Here is a 17,345-nt window from a genome sequence, read left to right on the forward strand (position 1 = left end):
TTTATTGTTGTTCAGTTGCTAAGCTGTGTCCAACCCTTTGTGACCCTATGGACCACAGCACGCAGGCTTCCCTGCCTTTACTATCTCCTAAAGTTTGCTCAAACTCATATTCATTGAGTTGATGATGCCATCCAACCATCTCATTCCGTCATCCCCTTCTCCTCCTGCCCTCTATCTTTCCTAGCTCAGGGTCTTTAATCTATAATTTGTCATTCATTTCAGAGATGAGGAAGCGGAAGCTCAGAGGGGGCAGTTCACTGCACCATGCTCCAAGTGCCAGTCAAGTGTAGGTTTGTTTGATTTCATTACCTGTGCTCTTTCCATTAGGTCACACTCTTAAGTCAAAGTGGAGATTATCAAATGAATCCATAGCCCTGACCGATAAAACAACAAAACCAACTAACAAAACACTATGAATCCAAAAAAAATCATTAGGTTCAAAAAGTTCTTGCACTCAATACAACTTTATCTTTTAAGCATTATTACTGATATGCAGTGTGAGCTTATTAATAGAAAGAAAAGAAACAAAGCCTAAATCTTAAAAGTAACTTAAAAAAATTTAGGAAGGTTAAATTTAAATTTCGTAATACAACTAATTAATAATAATAATGGTACCGAAGTACATACTGACAATATTTAAACAGATAATTACTTAACAGTATCTTAGTCTGTATGTTAATCTTACACTGTTCATTTTCTGTCCCATTGCTAATGTTTCCACTACTGGTAACTAATGTGGTTGGGAGTAATGACAAAAATTACTGATAAAAATAAGATTTTCTAGTGATTTATAAATAATAATATTTCACATAACTGAAAGATATAGTATCATCTTGTTTTATGCAATATATCCTTGGCTGAAAATTTTAATAAGTTTTACAACTTTTAAATCATTTCTTAGTTTAACTATAATGCAGTTAATGAACTATGCTTGCATAAGGATACTTCAAACTATCACATAATTTATTTGTCACATTTATAGATGTTCATGCTTAAAATGAAGATTTAGGAATCAAGTTCTGCAGGAGATCAGAATGGTTTTGATACTAATTTCATTTGTACACATTTTTTACCAATGTTAAAAAATTTCAAGTTAAGGAATTTTCTTCTCTTTATTTTGGAGATACCATTACAGACATGTAGTGGAATTGGCAGACAGAAATTAGAAATTTCAAGCTGTAAATTAATCAGAATTATTTAAATCATTTTTATTGTCCATAAACAGTGTTCTACTTACAAACCATTAAATATTATAAGACTAATTAAGTAACAATATAGAATCTATTAAGTAACAATACTAAGTAACAATATAGAATCTGTTATTTTAAATATATCATAAAATGTACCTATAAAACATAAAAGATTTTATGTGCTTAAGAATGATTTGGCTCCTTTTGTTAAAATGAAAGCAACAGCAGAACACACAAAAAAAGAAAAGAATTAACTATTTTAACAACTACAGCTAAGAATATAATAAAAAACCAAGAATATATATCCCTAGAAATGAAGTAATAAAAAAAAATACTCCACAATTACTTTAAATGTTAACAGTTATACATACCCTTCCCATCTCAAATTCACGACAGGCCATCACAATGATCTAAAAAGAAAGGGGGTGGGAAAAGATTGAGAATATATCAGTTAAATGCAATTTTACTTTTCTAACAAAATGAACATTTCAAGAATTATTTTTATTCTGAGCAGAAGTATACCTGTCCTGTCAAAAAAAGTAGGTTTAATATAAAAAGTATGAGTTAAATTGACTTCAAATAACAAGATGTATTTGATTTGAACTGAATTTTTTGAATCTTACAGATATGTCTTTTGTAATTAAAATAATGCATTCAGGATATTTACCGCATAGATACTTTGCTTACTAAAGGTTGAATGTAACTGTCTTTAAACACGAAGGTTATTACATTTGCTTTCCCATCCCAATAGTTTTATAATGTAATGTTTCAAACATACAGCAAAGTTGAAATAATTTTACAGTAAACACTGTATAGCTACCATCTATGTTCTACCATTAACATTTGACAATATTTGTTTTTATCACATAGCTGTCCTTCAGTGTTTGGTAGTTGTCTTATACTACCAACTTAGACCAAGATTTAAAGTACTGCCATACTCTTCTTGAAATATTTCAACAAATTTGTCAAAATTTAACAAGACAACCTAGCCATCAGTTTCTGTCTTTTTAATAAACTAACCATAATTGACATCTCATTATGACTCAAAAGTCATATTGTAGGATACAGTTAACGCATCATTATGGCTAGAAAAGCATGCCATTTCACGCAATACTTACTACAACATTGTACTCCCATATCATCCTCCAAAAATCGATTACTGTATTTGCTAAAGGTCCTTGGGTTGCCACATATGCTTTTGGCCCATAAACACCCTAAAAAAGTTAAAAGCATACAAATTATGATTACCAAAAATATTTTCTTACCTAAATTTTAAGTTTTCAAATTTTATTAGCATTCCTGCTGTTTTCACCTAAACAATTTCCAAATAATTTTTCTTTAATAACGTATAAAAGCATGACAAAATATATTTCACTTCAGCTTCTGGTGAAACATGGTTCATAGAATTCAAAAGTAAACATCCTTATGCTGTTTTAAAAATTATTAGTTACCTAGGAATTGAAAGCCCTAGTCAACAAAACTAACTAGCAGAAACTTAAAAGCATGCATCAATTCTAAAAAATAAGACTAGAACTAGCTAATAGTTCTTTCTTAGCTAGATTCTTCCATAGCTGCCTTTGGTTTAAGCACCTACTAAATAAACTTTTAATAGTAAACCCAAGAATATATCAAACAAACTAGCAGACTAAAATGTTAAACCAGCACATACAGTGAGCCAGTATTATTAGGTACAATTAAAAACTAGAACTTTTAACAAATGTCCTTATGAAAGAACATAAGCATCAATTACATCTGAAAGAATGAACTATGTATTAGTTTTTTATTTTTTCATATTTATTCATTTATTTGGTTAAGCCAGGTATTAGTTGTAATACTCAGGATCTTCGTTACTGCATGTGGAAGCTTTCTGTTTATTTTTTAGTTGCAGTATGCAGGATTTAGTTCCCTGACCAGGGAATGAACCCCTGCATTAGGAGTGGGAAGTCTTAGCCACTGGACCACCAGGGAAGTCCCTAGTATTAACTATTAGTTTTGGGCTCTGCCATATTTGTAATAAAATTGGCTTTTCAGGAAAAAGCTTTTATTTGGAACCATAATTCTTCAATGTTAACATTGATATTAATTTTACCATATAACACTTACCACCTTAATATTTTTCTCAACAAAATACTGTACTAAATAAATTCAAAAGCACAGAGTAACAGAACAAAATAGTCTTCTATTTACTCAAGTAGCAGTCTGAATCTCTCTACTGATAAATACCCTATATGGTTCATTAACAGAAATGACTAAGTACATCTCTGTACATAACAAACATGACAATTTAGCAATCAGTAAAGGCTTCCCAGGTGGCTTGTGGTAAAGAACCTGCCTGCCAATGCAGGAGATGCGGATTCAATCCCTGGGTCTGGACGATCCCCTGGAGAAGGAAACAGCAACCCACTCCAATATTCTTGCCTGGGGAAATCTCATGAACAGAGGAACCTGGCAGGCTACACAGTCCATGGGGGTCAACAAAAAGTTGGACGTGACTTAGCACCTAATCAGCAACAAAGGTGTTTATAATAAGCCTTCAATGTAAAAGAAAAAACACACAAACAAAAGAACTTTATCTCCACTATCATAAAATTAAGCAAAAATCTTTAAGGATGCTAGAAGGAAAACATAAAAATATGTCATGGCTGTGACTTTATTTTTACTTCTTTTACTGTTGCTATCACATCAGGCAATTTAAAATTTTTTAATAAAACTAGTATTGTAGAAAGTCATTAAATATGGCAGAGAAACACCGTTTAACGTTAATACATACCTTAATAAAATTTGCATTGATATAGTCTGAATCTTGAGAAGGAGTCTTTAAAGTCAACTTAACTCGGCTATGATCAACTACAGGGAAAAAAAGGGACTTTTTAAATAATGTCCTATGAGCAGACAAGTTTTTTCCCTAATGAGCCATAAATAAGATTAAATAGCTAAAATTATTCACTTTAAAAAAATGAAAATTGACTTTAAGCAGGGTAATTTCTAACATCATATTGATAGGAAGTAGGTCTCATTATAAAGCTGTGTTTCAAAGTACGAATCAGAATATTCAGAACCTCTTTTAAAAATACAAAGTCCTGGGCATCATCTTAGATTTATTATACAAGAGTTTGGGATTTACATGTTTACAGTTTTTAATAAGCATTTTAGGTGGTGAGCACTAAAACCACTTAATACATTAGTTTGTCAGAATTCTTTTAAGGAACTCTGACCTTCATATTTTATAAGAAATTATAAAAATTAAGTAAAAGTAAAAAATTAAGTAAAAGTGACAAATAAATTAAGATGATGTATGAAAAGTGCTGAATACTTCACTTGACAAATAATATTTACTAATGGGTAGTGTTCACTCAGCTAAATTAGTGTCAGCTGATACCTCCACTGTTAAATTATTATCCTTTCTTTTGTACTTAGTAAATATCTGGCGCTAGATTTTGAGCCTATGAAATCCTACTAAAGTAGTAGGATCACCTAGTTTCATGGTCCTAATAACATGTAACATGCCACAATCATTTTGGTTGTTTCTAATCCAGGGACAATGATTATTAAAGACAATTAAAATACAAAAAGACATACAGAAATGGTAACAAATACAAATAAACTTAACAAACTTTTTGTTTTTTGCCTTGCTGAACCCGTCACCCTGCAGTGGAAGCGTGGAGTCCTAACCACTGGACTGTCAAGAAAATCCCCTAGCAAACTTTTTAAGAAAAATACTTAATTTATTAGTAAACAAACTGAATTTATACATCAATACAAAGGCCCAGTTCTGCTAATTTCATTTATTTATTTTTGGTGAAATCTTCTTTGGAAATATGTAGGAAGAGATATATAAGAAAAACATACTAGTTTCCAATTAAAATTATTTATCCCCTTTCCATATTTCCAGGAAAGAGAATACATACATGTGTATCAATGCTTTGTTCCTTGTTTCATTACATCCTACATGTCTTTGTTAAAAAGCTATTTTAGATCAGAAATCTACATATAAAAAATGCTATGCTTTGGGTAAATGATAATAGAACAATTCTGAAGTCAGTATAATGGCAGTTAAAAACTATATGAGGCTGCTTCTTACCATGTTTGCCAATAATGATAGGTCCCAATTAATTACCCTTATTCATGTGGCATATCAGCCTATAAACAAAGTATCTCAAAGACAGAGACTTTGTACAATAGTTGGCTGACCACTGAATCCTTAGTAAATGTTTCTGGGGACTGTGAATCCAGATGAGAACAGTGGCTCCCAAATGACTGCCAACACTGGTGCCAAGCTGCTTGCTACATACAAGTTGGAAAATTTTTTTTTTTTAATTCTCTGGAAAATTTTATGTGTATATAAAAATAAATAGTATAAAGAACTTCATCTATCCATTACCCATCTTCAGTAAGTGTCAACATTTTGCCACTCTCATCTCAGCTATTGCTGATCACACAGCAACAAAGGGCTGGGGAAAACAACTTAGAAAGCAAGATTTCTTAGAAATCTGCAAGATTTCTGCAGTAAGTCTGATTCAGTCAGTTCATGATGGGACACAGAAATGGATTTTTTTTTTAAATGAAATAATGCCATTAGAAACAACATGATGGACCTAGAGATTATCATACTAAGTGAAGTCAGAAAGAGAAAGATACAATATGACATCACTTATATTTGGAATATAAAATAGGACACAAATGAACATTATGAAACAGGAACAGATAGATGGACATAGAAAATGAACTTGTGGTTGCCAAGAGGGAGAGTGGAAGGGGGAAAGAAGGATTGGAAATTTGAGATTAGCAGATGCATGCTATTACATATAGGATGGATAGACAATAAGGACCTAATACATAGCACAGGAAACTATTCAATATCCTGTGATAAGCCATAATGAAAAGGATTATGAAAATGTATATGTGTAACTAAATCACTCTGCTGTACACCAAAAACTAACACAACATTGTAAATCAGCCATACTTCAATGATAGTTTTTTAATGGCTTTTTTTTTAAACATTCTAAGGCATAGGCAAATTTTCTAGTCACTGCTTCATACTGTATAATCATAGAATATGATTGAGAATTTAAAAATCAATATTATGCTGTATATAACATAGGATGCATATTTTAAGATTCTTTATTGGTGGTCCTGTTAAACATAAACATGAGGAGAAATAACTTAAAGAATATGAAAGAAATGATTGTTTTTCATTTCATGGCTTTGCTGCCTGCTTCTGCAGTTTCCCAGGAGCCATTTCCAAATACATAAAACCAGTATTCACTACACAGGCGGCTCTTTAAAGTAGCAGCTTTTTTCTTCTTTAACAAACATCAACATCTATTCCAACAACAAATACACGTACACACACAAAACAATATATAAATATATTGTTGCCTCCAAGAAAACACACACCTATTGATAAATCCTAGGTGTGAGAAAGAAAAGAATCTCCATAATAACACTGGAATAGGCAGAATACCCTGATCCATCACTTCTAGAGGCTAGCCAGCTCAGTTTTAGCCCTTTCAACAAACAAAAGCAACAGGTCATCCTTGACAAAGGAGTATCTAGAAATTTCTTAATTATGGGACTGGTCTCAGTGGTCTAGCATAAAATAAACCAACTCTCCAAGATAGCCTGAGAAAAACCTAAGTGATCTTTGAATAGTGATTATGAAATTACTTTTAATGGATCAAAAGTAAGAATGTCTGCTCTTGCCACTTCAAGTCAACATTATACTAGAGGTTTCAGCCAGTGAAATAAGGCAAAACAGACACTCAGATTGAAAAGGAAGGAGTAAAACTATCATTATTTACAAATGACAAGATTCTGATATGTAAAAAATCCTAACATTTCCACAGAAAAATTACTAAGATAAACGAGTCCAGGAAGGTCATGGTCGTTTAGTCACCAAGTTGTGTCTGACTCTTGTGACCCCATGGACTGGGGCCTGGCAGCCTTCTCTGTCTGAAGGTCAGTAGATTAAAAAAAGAGAGAAAAAAAAAAATCGATGTGCAAATATGAACTATATTTCTATATACTAGTAACAACTTGAAAATAAAATTAAAATAATTCCATTCACAACAGCATAAAAACTTTTTAAAAGAAAAAATACAAGATGTGTACACTGAAAACCATAAAACACTGCTGAGAGAAATTAAAGATTTAAATAAACAGAGTTGTCTTATATATATGGTTCCCTGGTGGCTCAGATGGTCAAGAATCCACCTACAATGCGAGAGACCCGGGGTCAGTTCCTGGGTGGGGAAGATCCCCTGGAGAAGGGCTGGCAACCCACTCTAGTATTCTTGCCTGGAGAATCCCCACAGACAGAGGAACCTGATGGGCTACATACAGTCCATAGGTTTGCAGAGAGTCGGATACGACTGAGCGACTAAGCACAGCACATATATATACATAAATACTCTTTATCCATTCATCCGTTGATGAACACTTAGATTTAAAGAGGCAATATGCTTTAAGATTGCAATTATCCTCAAACTAATCCATAGATTCAACACAATCCTTATTAAAATTCCAGTAGGAATTTTTGCAGAAATTGACAAGCTTATCCCACAATTTATATGGAAATGCAAAGGACTGAGAATAACCAAACCTATTTTTCAGATGAACACAGAGAACTTAACACTCCTTCTTGCTTTTAAAACTTACTATAAAAAAAAAAAAAGCAACTTACTATAAAGCTACAATGATCAAGATACTGTGATCTGGTGTCAATGAAACAGAATTAAGAGTCCAGAAATAAATTCTTACATTTACGGTCAAATGATTTCCAACAAAAGAGCTAAGGCAATTCAGTGGAGAAAGGATAATTTTCAACAAATGGTGCTGGAACAATGCCACGTGCTCAAAGATTATTTTAGATCCTTACCTCACACCATATTAAAAAATAACTATACACTTAAATGTAACAGCTAAGACTATAATACTTACAGGAATGAAATGAAAAAAACACAGGAGAAAATCTTTGTCATCTGGATTAGGCAAAGAGTTCTTGGAACTGAACATGAAAAGCATGACCCATAAAACTGATAAACTGGACTTCATGAAAATTAAAAGTGTGCATTAAGACACCAAGAAAATGAAAAGACAAACCATAAGCTGAGGGGGGGGGGAAATGTGCAAATCATAATACCTGAAAAATGACTTATATCTGAGGTATATAAAAATACCGGGATGCATGTATCTCTTCAAATTAGTGTTTTTGTTTTTTGTGTATATATAGCCAGGAGTAACACTGTTGGGTCATGTAGTAGTTGCATTATTTTTATGACAGGAGGAAAATACGTATTTCTAAAAACTATTACTTTCAATTTAATTTTCCAAATTAAAATGATTAGAAATTTACTGGAAACTGACTTATCAAACTTTAAATAAAGTAAAAAGGTACTGCTACTCTGCCTATTGCGCCACGGTTAAGAGCTCAGATTCTAGGACAAGGCTTCTCAAGCTCAGCACGAATTTTTATTTGACCTTGGCTATTCTTTGTTGTGAGGAGGCTGTGGCCTCTAGACTGTAGGATGCAGTAGCTTTTCTGTCCTCTACGCATGAGATGCCAGTAGCGGCCTGCTCACTCCACATCCTAGTTATAAGAACCAAACAACCAAACTACGTCTAGTATCGCTAAAATGTGCCTTTAGGAGCAAAATCACTGTGGCTGAAAACCAATGCTTTGGATACAAACTGCCCGGGTTTAAATTCTCACCACACTATTAGCTGTGTGGCAAGCTATTTAAGTTGGTGATGGACAGGGAGGCCTGGCGTGCTCTCAAAGAGTCAGAAACGACTAAGCGACTGAACTGAACTGAACTGAACTAAAGCTATTTAACCTTTGTCTCACTTTTTTATCTGCAAAGTGGCATACGCTAGTACCTCGCTCAGTTTTGTTTTGATGATTATGGCAAATAATCCATTTCCTAAAGAAACTGGCAACCAATACAAAGCAAGGCTTTTATTTTTCAGAGGGCCAGTGTGACAGCACTGAACTTCCCCCTCTATCTCTAGTAAAAATGAATGAAGCTTCCTCCTATTCTCACTTCTCTCCATGTAACTCCTACTACATTATTCTCAATAGCACTAACCACTGTGAGAGACCACACATGTTATCTGAATTGTTCATCGCCTTGCCTACGCCATAAGCTCTACAAGGGCAGGGTATTTGGTCAGTTTGTCTTCTGCTGTGATATGCAGCGCACTGTATATGTTCAAAGCTTCTTGTAAAATGAATGAATGATACAACATATGAAAACAGAAACCTGAAGCTGTTTGAGATTCATTTCCTCAGATGGTAGAAAAAGAAGGTGGAAACACTGTTTCTTTAAGAGTGTGCACATTAATTCCTCCTCTTCATTCCAAAGCAAAAACAACAACCCAGTTGTGGATATGACTAGTGGGAGAAGCAAAGTCCGATGCTGTAAAGAGCAATATTGCATAGGAACCTGGAATGTTAGGTCCATGAATCAACACAAATTGGAAGTAGTCACAGGAGATGGAAAGAGTGAACATCGACATTTCAGGAATCAGCAAACTAAAATGGACTGGAATGGGTGAATTTAACTCAGATGACCATTATATCTACTACTGTGGGCAGGAATCCCTTAGAAGAAATGGAGTAGCCCTCATACTCAAGAAAAGGGTATGAAATGCAGTACTTGGATGCAATCTCAACAATGACAGAATGATCTCTGTTTATTTCCAAGGCAAACCATTCAAAATCATGGTAATCCAAGTCTATGCCCCAACCATTAATGCTGAAGAAGCTAAAGTTGAACAGTTCTATGAAGACCTACAGGACCTTCTAGAACTAACACCCAAAAAAGATGTCCTTTTCATTACAGGGGACTGGAAAAAAAAGTAGGAAGTCAAGAAATACCTGCAGTAACAAGCAAATTTGGCCTTGGAGTACAGAATGAAGCAGGGCAAAGGTTAATAGTGTTTTGCCAAGAGAATGCACTTCTCATAGCAAACTCCCTCTTCCAACAACACAAGAGAAGACTCTACATGTGGACATCACCAGATGGCCAACACCATCAGACTGATTATATTTTTTGCAGCCATGATGGAGAAGCTCTATATAGTCACCAAAAACAAGACCAGGAGCTGACTGTGGCTCAGACTGGGAACTCCTCATTGGCAAATTTAGACTAAAATTGAAGAAAGTAGGGAAAACCATTAGATCATTCAGTTATGACCTAAATCAAATCCCTTACAGTGGAAGTGAGAAAATTTAAGGGACTAGATCTGATAGAGTGCCTGATGAACTATGGATGGAGGTTCATGACATTGTACAGGAGACAGGGATCAAGACCATCCCTAAGAAAAAGAAATGAAAAAAACGAAAATGGCTGTCTGAGGAGGCCTTACAAATACCTGTGAAAAGATGAGAAGTCAAAAGCAAAGGAGAGACTTTGGCGCGTCAGCCTGAGTTTTTTTTCCCCCCTTTCTTAGCTCTATAATTCCTCCAGGCTTCTTTGGAGCAGTTTGGGCCTACAGCATCACCTTCCACTGGCACCCAAAGGTCAAGGAGGAGCTTCAAGCTGTGACTAGACTTCCGATGGATTCATCAGAGGATAACCCAACCTGGACCCTAGAGTCTCTTAAAACATCCATCGAGGATGCTTCTCAGGCAATGCAGGTTGCCACTCAACTCTCTGAAATGTTAGCAACGAACCTCGGTAACTTGACTCTCAACCCTAGTATCAAGTTGCCGTATCTACCAGAATACCCATCTCAACCAACCGGGCAGTTACTTAGTGAGAAAACACCAAATAGGCGGAGAGGGGTGAGAACAGTGTTGAGTGAGCGGAGATACAGGTTGAGAAAGCTGATTGAATCTCTCAGACTTCGCTATGCCAATGGAGTTCCTCGTTCTGACTCTCAAAGAGAACTACAGCAGCAGAAGGACACTGAGATTCGATCAAGAATGCGAAGATTCCAGTGTACCTGTAGTTATTGCCAGTTTAAGAGAAATCCTTCTGATGATAATTATGAGAATTATTACAACACAACATACAGTAATTATGTCATGGAATCAAATGAGTCATAAACATTCTTGTACTGTTTTCTTGCTGGTAATTTTAGGATCATTATGAAGCAGCTTGGGAAAGATTGTACCAATATTTTGATAATGTATATTGTAAGTTTGTCTTTTTTACTTGCATCTCTTTTCCACCTTAATACAGTTAACTTATGAGGAATCTATATGTAGCTTGGATTTGAGATGATTTGAATATACACTAGTTCCACTTTAATCTGACACCAAGAAGTACTACTTAAGTCTCAGGTATTGCCTGTTTCTTAAACCTGAAGTTCGCTATAAGATGAAACTCAACATCAAGAATTTGAAACAAATTAACTTGGAAAGAAATGTAAAGATAACATTGGCTGACTTGGCCAGAGCCTTATTAGTGTGTTAAATAGTAATAAAAATTTTTGATGTGCTGTTTCAGTTTTCAGTAGCGAATAGATGTGTTTATAGAAGATCTTAAAAAAACTTCAGACTTCTTTGAGTAACTTTAAGATAAATCCTTGTTCTTATTTTAGACTTGTTTTTGCTAGCTATGTATTAAATAAATAATACTTATTACCCCCCCAAAAAAAAAAAAGCAAAGGAGAAAAGGAAAGCTACCCATTTGAATGTAGAGTTCCAAAGAATAGCAAGGAGAGATAAGAAAGCCTTCCTCAGTGATTAATGCAAAGAAATCAAGGAAAACAATAGAATGGGAAAGATTAGAGATCTCTTCCAGAAAATTAGAGATACCAAGGGAACATTTCAGGCAAAGATGGGCTCAATAAAGGACAGAAATGGTATAGATCTAACAGAAGCAGAAGATATTAAGAAGAGGTGACAAGAATACACAGAAGAACTGTACAAAAAAGATCTTCAGGACCCAGATAATCACGATAGTGTTATGACTCACCTAGAGCCAGACATCCAGAAATGTGAAGTCAATTGAACCTTAGAAAGCATCACTACAAACAAAGCTAGTGGAGGTGATGGAATTCCAGTTGAGCTATTTCAAATCCTAAAAGATGATGCTGTGAAAGTGCTGCACTCAATATGCCAGCACATTTGGAAAACTCAGCAGTGGCCACAGCACTGGTAAAGGTCAGTTTTCATTCCAATCCCAAAGAAAAGCAATGCCAAAGAATGCTCAAACTACTGCACAATTGCACTCATCTTACACTCTAGTAAAGTAATGCTCAAAATTCTCCAAGCCAGGCTTTAGCAATATGTACACCGGGAACTTCCAGATGTTCAAGCTGGTTTTAGAAAAGGCAGAGGAACCAGAGTTCAAATTGCCAATATCTGCTGAATCATCGAAAAAGCAAGAGAGTTCCAGAAAAACATCTATTTCAGCTTTATTGACTATGCCAAACCCTTTGACTGTGTGGGTAACAATAAACTGTAGGAAATTCTGAAACAGATGGGAGTACCAGACCACCTGACCTGCCTCTTGAGAAATCTGTACACAGGTCAGGAAGCAACAGTTTGAACTGGCCATGGAACAATAGACTGGTTCCTAATAGGAAAAGGAGTATGTCAAGGCTGTATATTGTCACCTTGCTTATTTAACTTATATGCAGAGTACATCATGAGAAACACTGGGCTGGAGGAAGCACAAGCTGGAATCATGATTGCTGGGAGAAATATCAATAATCTCAGATATGCAGATGGAGAAGGAAATGGCAACCCACTCCAGTATTCTTGCCTGGAGAATCCCAGGGACAGAGGAGCCTGGTGGGCTGCCGGCTATGGGATTGCACTGAGTCGGACACAACTGAAGCGACTTAGCAGCAGCAGCAGATATGCAGATGACACCACCCTTATCGCAGAAAGTGAAGAAGAACTAAAGAGTCTCTTGATGAAAGTAAAAGAGGAGAGTGAAAACATTAGCTTAAAGCTCAACATTCAGAAAACTATGGCAACCCATCACTTCATGGCAAATAGATGGGGAAACAGTGGAAACAGTGGCTGACTTTTTTGGGGAGCTCAAAAATCACTGCCAATGGTGACTGCAGCCATGAAATTAAAAGACGGTTGCTCCTTGGAAGCAAAGTTATGAGCCTAGATAGCATGTTAAAAGGCAGAGACATTACTTTGCCAACAAAGGTCTGTCTAGTCAAGGCTATGGTTTTTCCAGTGGTCATGTATGGATGTGAGAGTTGGACTATAAAGAAAGCTGAGTGCCGAAGAATTGATGCTTTTGAACTGTGGTGTTGGAGAAGACTGTTGAGAGTCCCTTGGACTTCAAGGAGATCCAACCAGTCCATCCTAAAGGAGATCAGTCCTGAGTGTTCATTGGAAGGACTGATGTTTAAGCTGAAACTCCAATACTTTAGCTATCTGATGTGAAGAGCTGACTCATTTGAAAAGACCCTGATAATGGGAAAGATTGAAGGGGGGAGGAGAAAGAGACGACAGAGGATGAGATGGTTGGATGGCATCACTGACTCGGACATGAGTTTGGGTCAACTCTGGGAGTTGGTGATGGACAGGGAAGCCTGGAGTGCTGTGGTTCATGGGTCGCAAAGAGTCAGACACGACTGAACTGAAATGAACTGAATATTAATTCTAGAGCATAATTAAGAGTACCTCAAAATCATATTGCTTAATTTAAAAGAACCATTCAGAAACCCATACTATTCACTACTCTCAAGTGGATTGGTAAGAAAAGTGAAATTATATTTTCCAAAAGCTTAATGAGTGGTTACTATGTGCTCGGGACAACTGTAGGCATTGTACATGCACAAAGTAATCTTTTAAGGTAATTATTATTTTAATCTCCATTTTGAAGATGAAGAAACTAAAGCACAGAAAGCATAAATCCAAAATCACACAGATAACAGGTGACAGAAGTAGGACTTGAACTCCAGTCAGAACTCTTCATTATGCTCTGCTGCCAGCTTGTAATAACTGTGCTGCTACCAGCCACCTGCAGATCCCATATCTGAGAGTAAAGCTGAATAACAAGGATGAAGGAAGAAATTTATGCAAAGAGGACAGTAAGAAAGAGGGAAGAAGACAAGTGAGGGAGGAGGCAATTTGAAAAAGGGATATTATAAAAGAAGGAAATTTAAAAAATAAAGACTGGTCAACAACATCAAAATAGTTAACAGAAAAGAATAAGCACTAAACAACAACAACAATAATAATAGTAAAAGTCTATCAAATATGATAATTAAAGTCACTGGAAATTTTATCAAGGACATTTTAGAGAGAATAAGCTTTAGGAATGAATGAGATTTTGTCAATTATACTTCAATAAAGCTAGGAAAAAAAGGATGAAAGGAGAGTTGAGAGAATGGTATCATGGAATGTATACATTTCTAGATACTTGAAGGAAGGAAAAGAGAAAGACTATTGTCAGCTTTAAAAGGCAGCAGGTATGATATAAATTTTTAACTTTTATAGTTAAAGGTATTCTGATAGATTATAATGCTATCAGTCTTAGGCATAACCTCAGAGATACATACCATGTTCTTAGACTACTAAGAACAAGCAGACACACAAGCATGAATCATGGTTCATTGTTTTTCATAGTTCATTATTAATGCTCCATTAATCAATTATAGTTCTTATGAATAGATAATAGATGAGTTAATATTTTTAGCATTTTATAAAATGTATTATACTTATTGAATTATGTCTGTATTATTTTATTTTTTACAAAAAATTTCTCTGAACAGGGAGTCCACAAAAGATATTTTTACTTGGATTTTTCAGATTTAAAAGTGGGGCAGTATCAGAGTAATTGTGATGCTTAAAGGGGAAAAAAATGAACAATAAAACAACAGCAAAATCTACTATCATAAGCAAAGGCAAGCACAACCACAAATTATTATCTTGTAGTGTACCTTAAAAGAGAAGCTCATCATTATTTTCTTAACAAATAAACTCATTAGGAAGAATAAAGCTAGTTTAAGCTATAAAACTACTAATTAGCATATCCATTTGTTCCATTAATGGCATTTTAAACTTACATGGCAGTATGTCCTTATATCTGTTCTTTTTAACATTTTCTTCTTTTTCTCCAGTGGCTGTGGGATAAATCTTTTCTGTTCTATATTTGGTTGACAATCTTCTTAGTCGCTTAAAATCAAAAGAAAAGAAGATTCAAATTTAGAAAAACATTAGTATTTCAAAATGTTAATGAAAATTTGAATGATATATAGCTCTTCATTGAATTTTGCTAACCCCAATTTCTCACAACTCATTTTCTTGTTTTTCTAAGTTCACGGTAATCTCCCTAGCTCTTAATAATTAAGCCCTTAATAATTAACCCTAAGATTTTTTTCTTAGCATAAGAGCAAACCTAAGATTAATATTCCAACTAGTAATTTTAAAAGGGGGACAGTAAAATAAAAGTGGCAGTAGAATAAAAGTGGTAAAGAGTCCACCTAACAATGCAGGACTGAAGAGACTGGGTTTGATCTCTGGGTGAGGAAGTTCCCCTGGAGTAGGAAATGGAAAGCGGTCCAGTATTCTTGCCCGGAAAGTTCCATGGGCAGAGGAGCCCGGCGGGTTACGGTCCATCGGGTCACAAACAGTTGCACATGACTGAGCAACTGAGCACAACACGGCACCAGATATAAATAATTTTATTTAAAGAAACCATTTTTAAGCTGAGTCAGAATATTTAACTCAGGATCCAAAGAACAAACTTTAAAATCACACCTAAAAGATTATATAAAAGTTCTTATTTCTTCTCTCAGTAAACCTTGAGCACCCATGATGTGCCAGGCTCCTTCCAAGGCATAAGCTAATAATTACTTATAAGACACTGCAAAACAAAGTTCTTTGATACTCAATTGGAAATGTTCAACAAAGACCAATTCTGCTTATTCAGTGCATTACAGAAGTGGTTTGTGAGTTAGTGAGAAATTCTTACCACATATGGCAGTAGGGATGTTCTTTGGGCTGGAATATTTCTGCATGTCAGTAATACACTTCCTGCTTTCAGAAGCACTGAAAGTCAGCATTGTGAATTGTTTAAATTCACTACTCAACCACATTGCTGAAATCTAATTTCAAAGGAACCTACTTTCTTCCAGGCTTAAAAACATATCGAAGGCATTCTGGTTTTACTATTCAACAAAAGTATTAAATACAAATGAAAAAGATGTCTGGTAACATTTAATTTTTTCACCATTTTATTTTTGTTCCTTGTGATACTGATAATTAAGCAACTAAGAATAGTATGTCTGTATTTTTACAGATAGAACTTTAATTGAACATCCTTAACTTATTCTTGTATTGACATACTTAACATTTAACATTTGAAATAATCTTAAAGTAGACCCTCACATACAGAATAAATAAGTTTTTCTTCTTCTCTGAAAAACTCCTAAATTTTATCATCCCAATCTTAGAGACCTAAAGCAGGAATATGTTTTTTAAAAATGAAAAATCTTAACTAGAATTTTGTTTTGCACAGGCACAATGCCAAAGCAAAACTGTCCACTTTTACGATGTTATTTCCTGTAGTAATAAAGTTTTCAAAGTATGGAAGTGCATGGGGGGGTAGGGAATTGTAGTTATTTAAAAGTAAATGTGCTGTTGGTGAGGGTGTGGGAAAACCAGAACTTTGACACAACACTGGTAGAAAAGAATATTAGTACAACCCCTAAGGAGGGTAATTTGGCAATTACAAATACACATAACCTCTTAACCTAGAAATGCACGTCTACAAATTTGTTCTCTAGATTAATGGCACACGCTTATGAAATGATGTACACACACAGTTATTTATGGCAGAATTATTTATAACAGGAAAAGAACACAAAATTGGAAAAGACAGTAGAGGGCTGGCTAAAAAGGTCTGTTTCATTTACAGAAGCAGGGTTGAAAACAAATGACGAGGCTCTTAATATACAGTGATATGGAAAGATCTCAAAAATATATATGAAGTGTAAAAAAGCAGAGAACACAGTAGTATATATATTACTGTTAGTGTTTAAAATATTTATTTGTATTTGCTTGTACGTGCATAAAACATCTCAAACTCTTTACAAAGGTTGTTGTCTATGGGGAAGAGAAGGAGTAGCTGTATGCTATGGATGGGAAGGAAACATTACTATACATTCTTTCGTACATTTTGGATTATATGAATGCATTACCTATTCAAAAATAAAATTATTTAAAAAATA

At 34.9% G+C, this 17,345-nt stretch overlaps 2 protein-coding genes across 2 annotated transcripts in view; one reads left to right on the plus strand and one right to left on the minus strand.

Annotated features, from left to right (window-relative positions):
- The window catches only part of PTPN12 (protein tyrosine phosphatase non-receptor type 12), an 86,592-nt gene that overhangs the window by 34,388 nt on the left and 34,859 nt on the right, over positions 1-17,345 (minus strand). Inside the window, exons 2-5 of the mRNA XM_065938595.1 lie at positions 15,180-15,288; positions 3,961-4,037; positions 2,309-2,404; positions 1,562-1,600 (exon numbers count right to left, since the gene is read on the minus strand). Coding sequence (XP_065794667.1) covers positions 1,562-1,600; positions 2,309-2,404; positions 3,961-4,037; positions 15,180-15,288 — 321 coding nt within the window. The remainder of the gene's footprint in view (positions 1-1,561; positions 1,601-2,308; positions 2,405-3,960; positions 4,038-15,179; positions 15,289-17,345) is intronic.
- Positions 10,724-11,241, plus strand: LOC136171222 (developmental pluripotency-associated protein 3-like). The gene has a single exon (XM_065939988.1). The coding sequence runs from the start codon at positions 10,750-10,752 to the stop codon at positions 11,239-11,241; it is 492 nt and encodes a 163-aa protein (XP_065796060.1). The 5' UTR covers positions 10,724-10,749.

The sequence above is a fragment of the Muntiacus reevesi genome, chromosome 6 (genome assembly GCF_963930625.1).
Source record: "Muntiacus reevesi chromosome 6, mMunRee1.1, whole genome shotgun sequence".
Taxonomy (NCBI): Eukaryota; Metazoa; Chordata; class Mammalia; order Artiodactyla; family Cervidae; genus Muntiacus; species Muntiacus reevesi.

Coding starts and splice junctions, on each gene's coding strand:
- LOC136171222 (XM_065939988.1), top strand. CDS start 10,750: ATGGATTCATCAGAGGATAACCCAACCTGGACCCTAGAGTCTCTTAAA.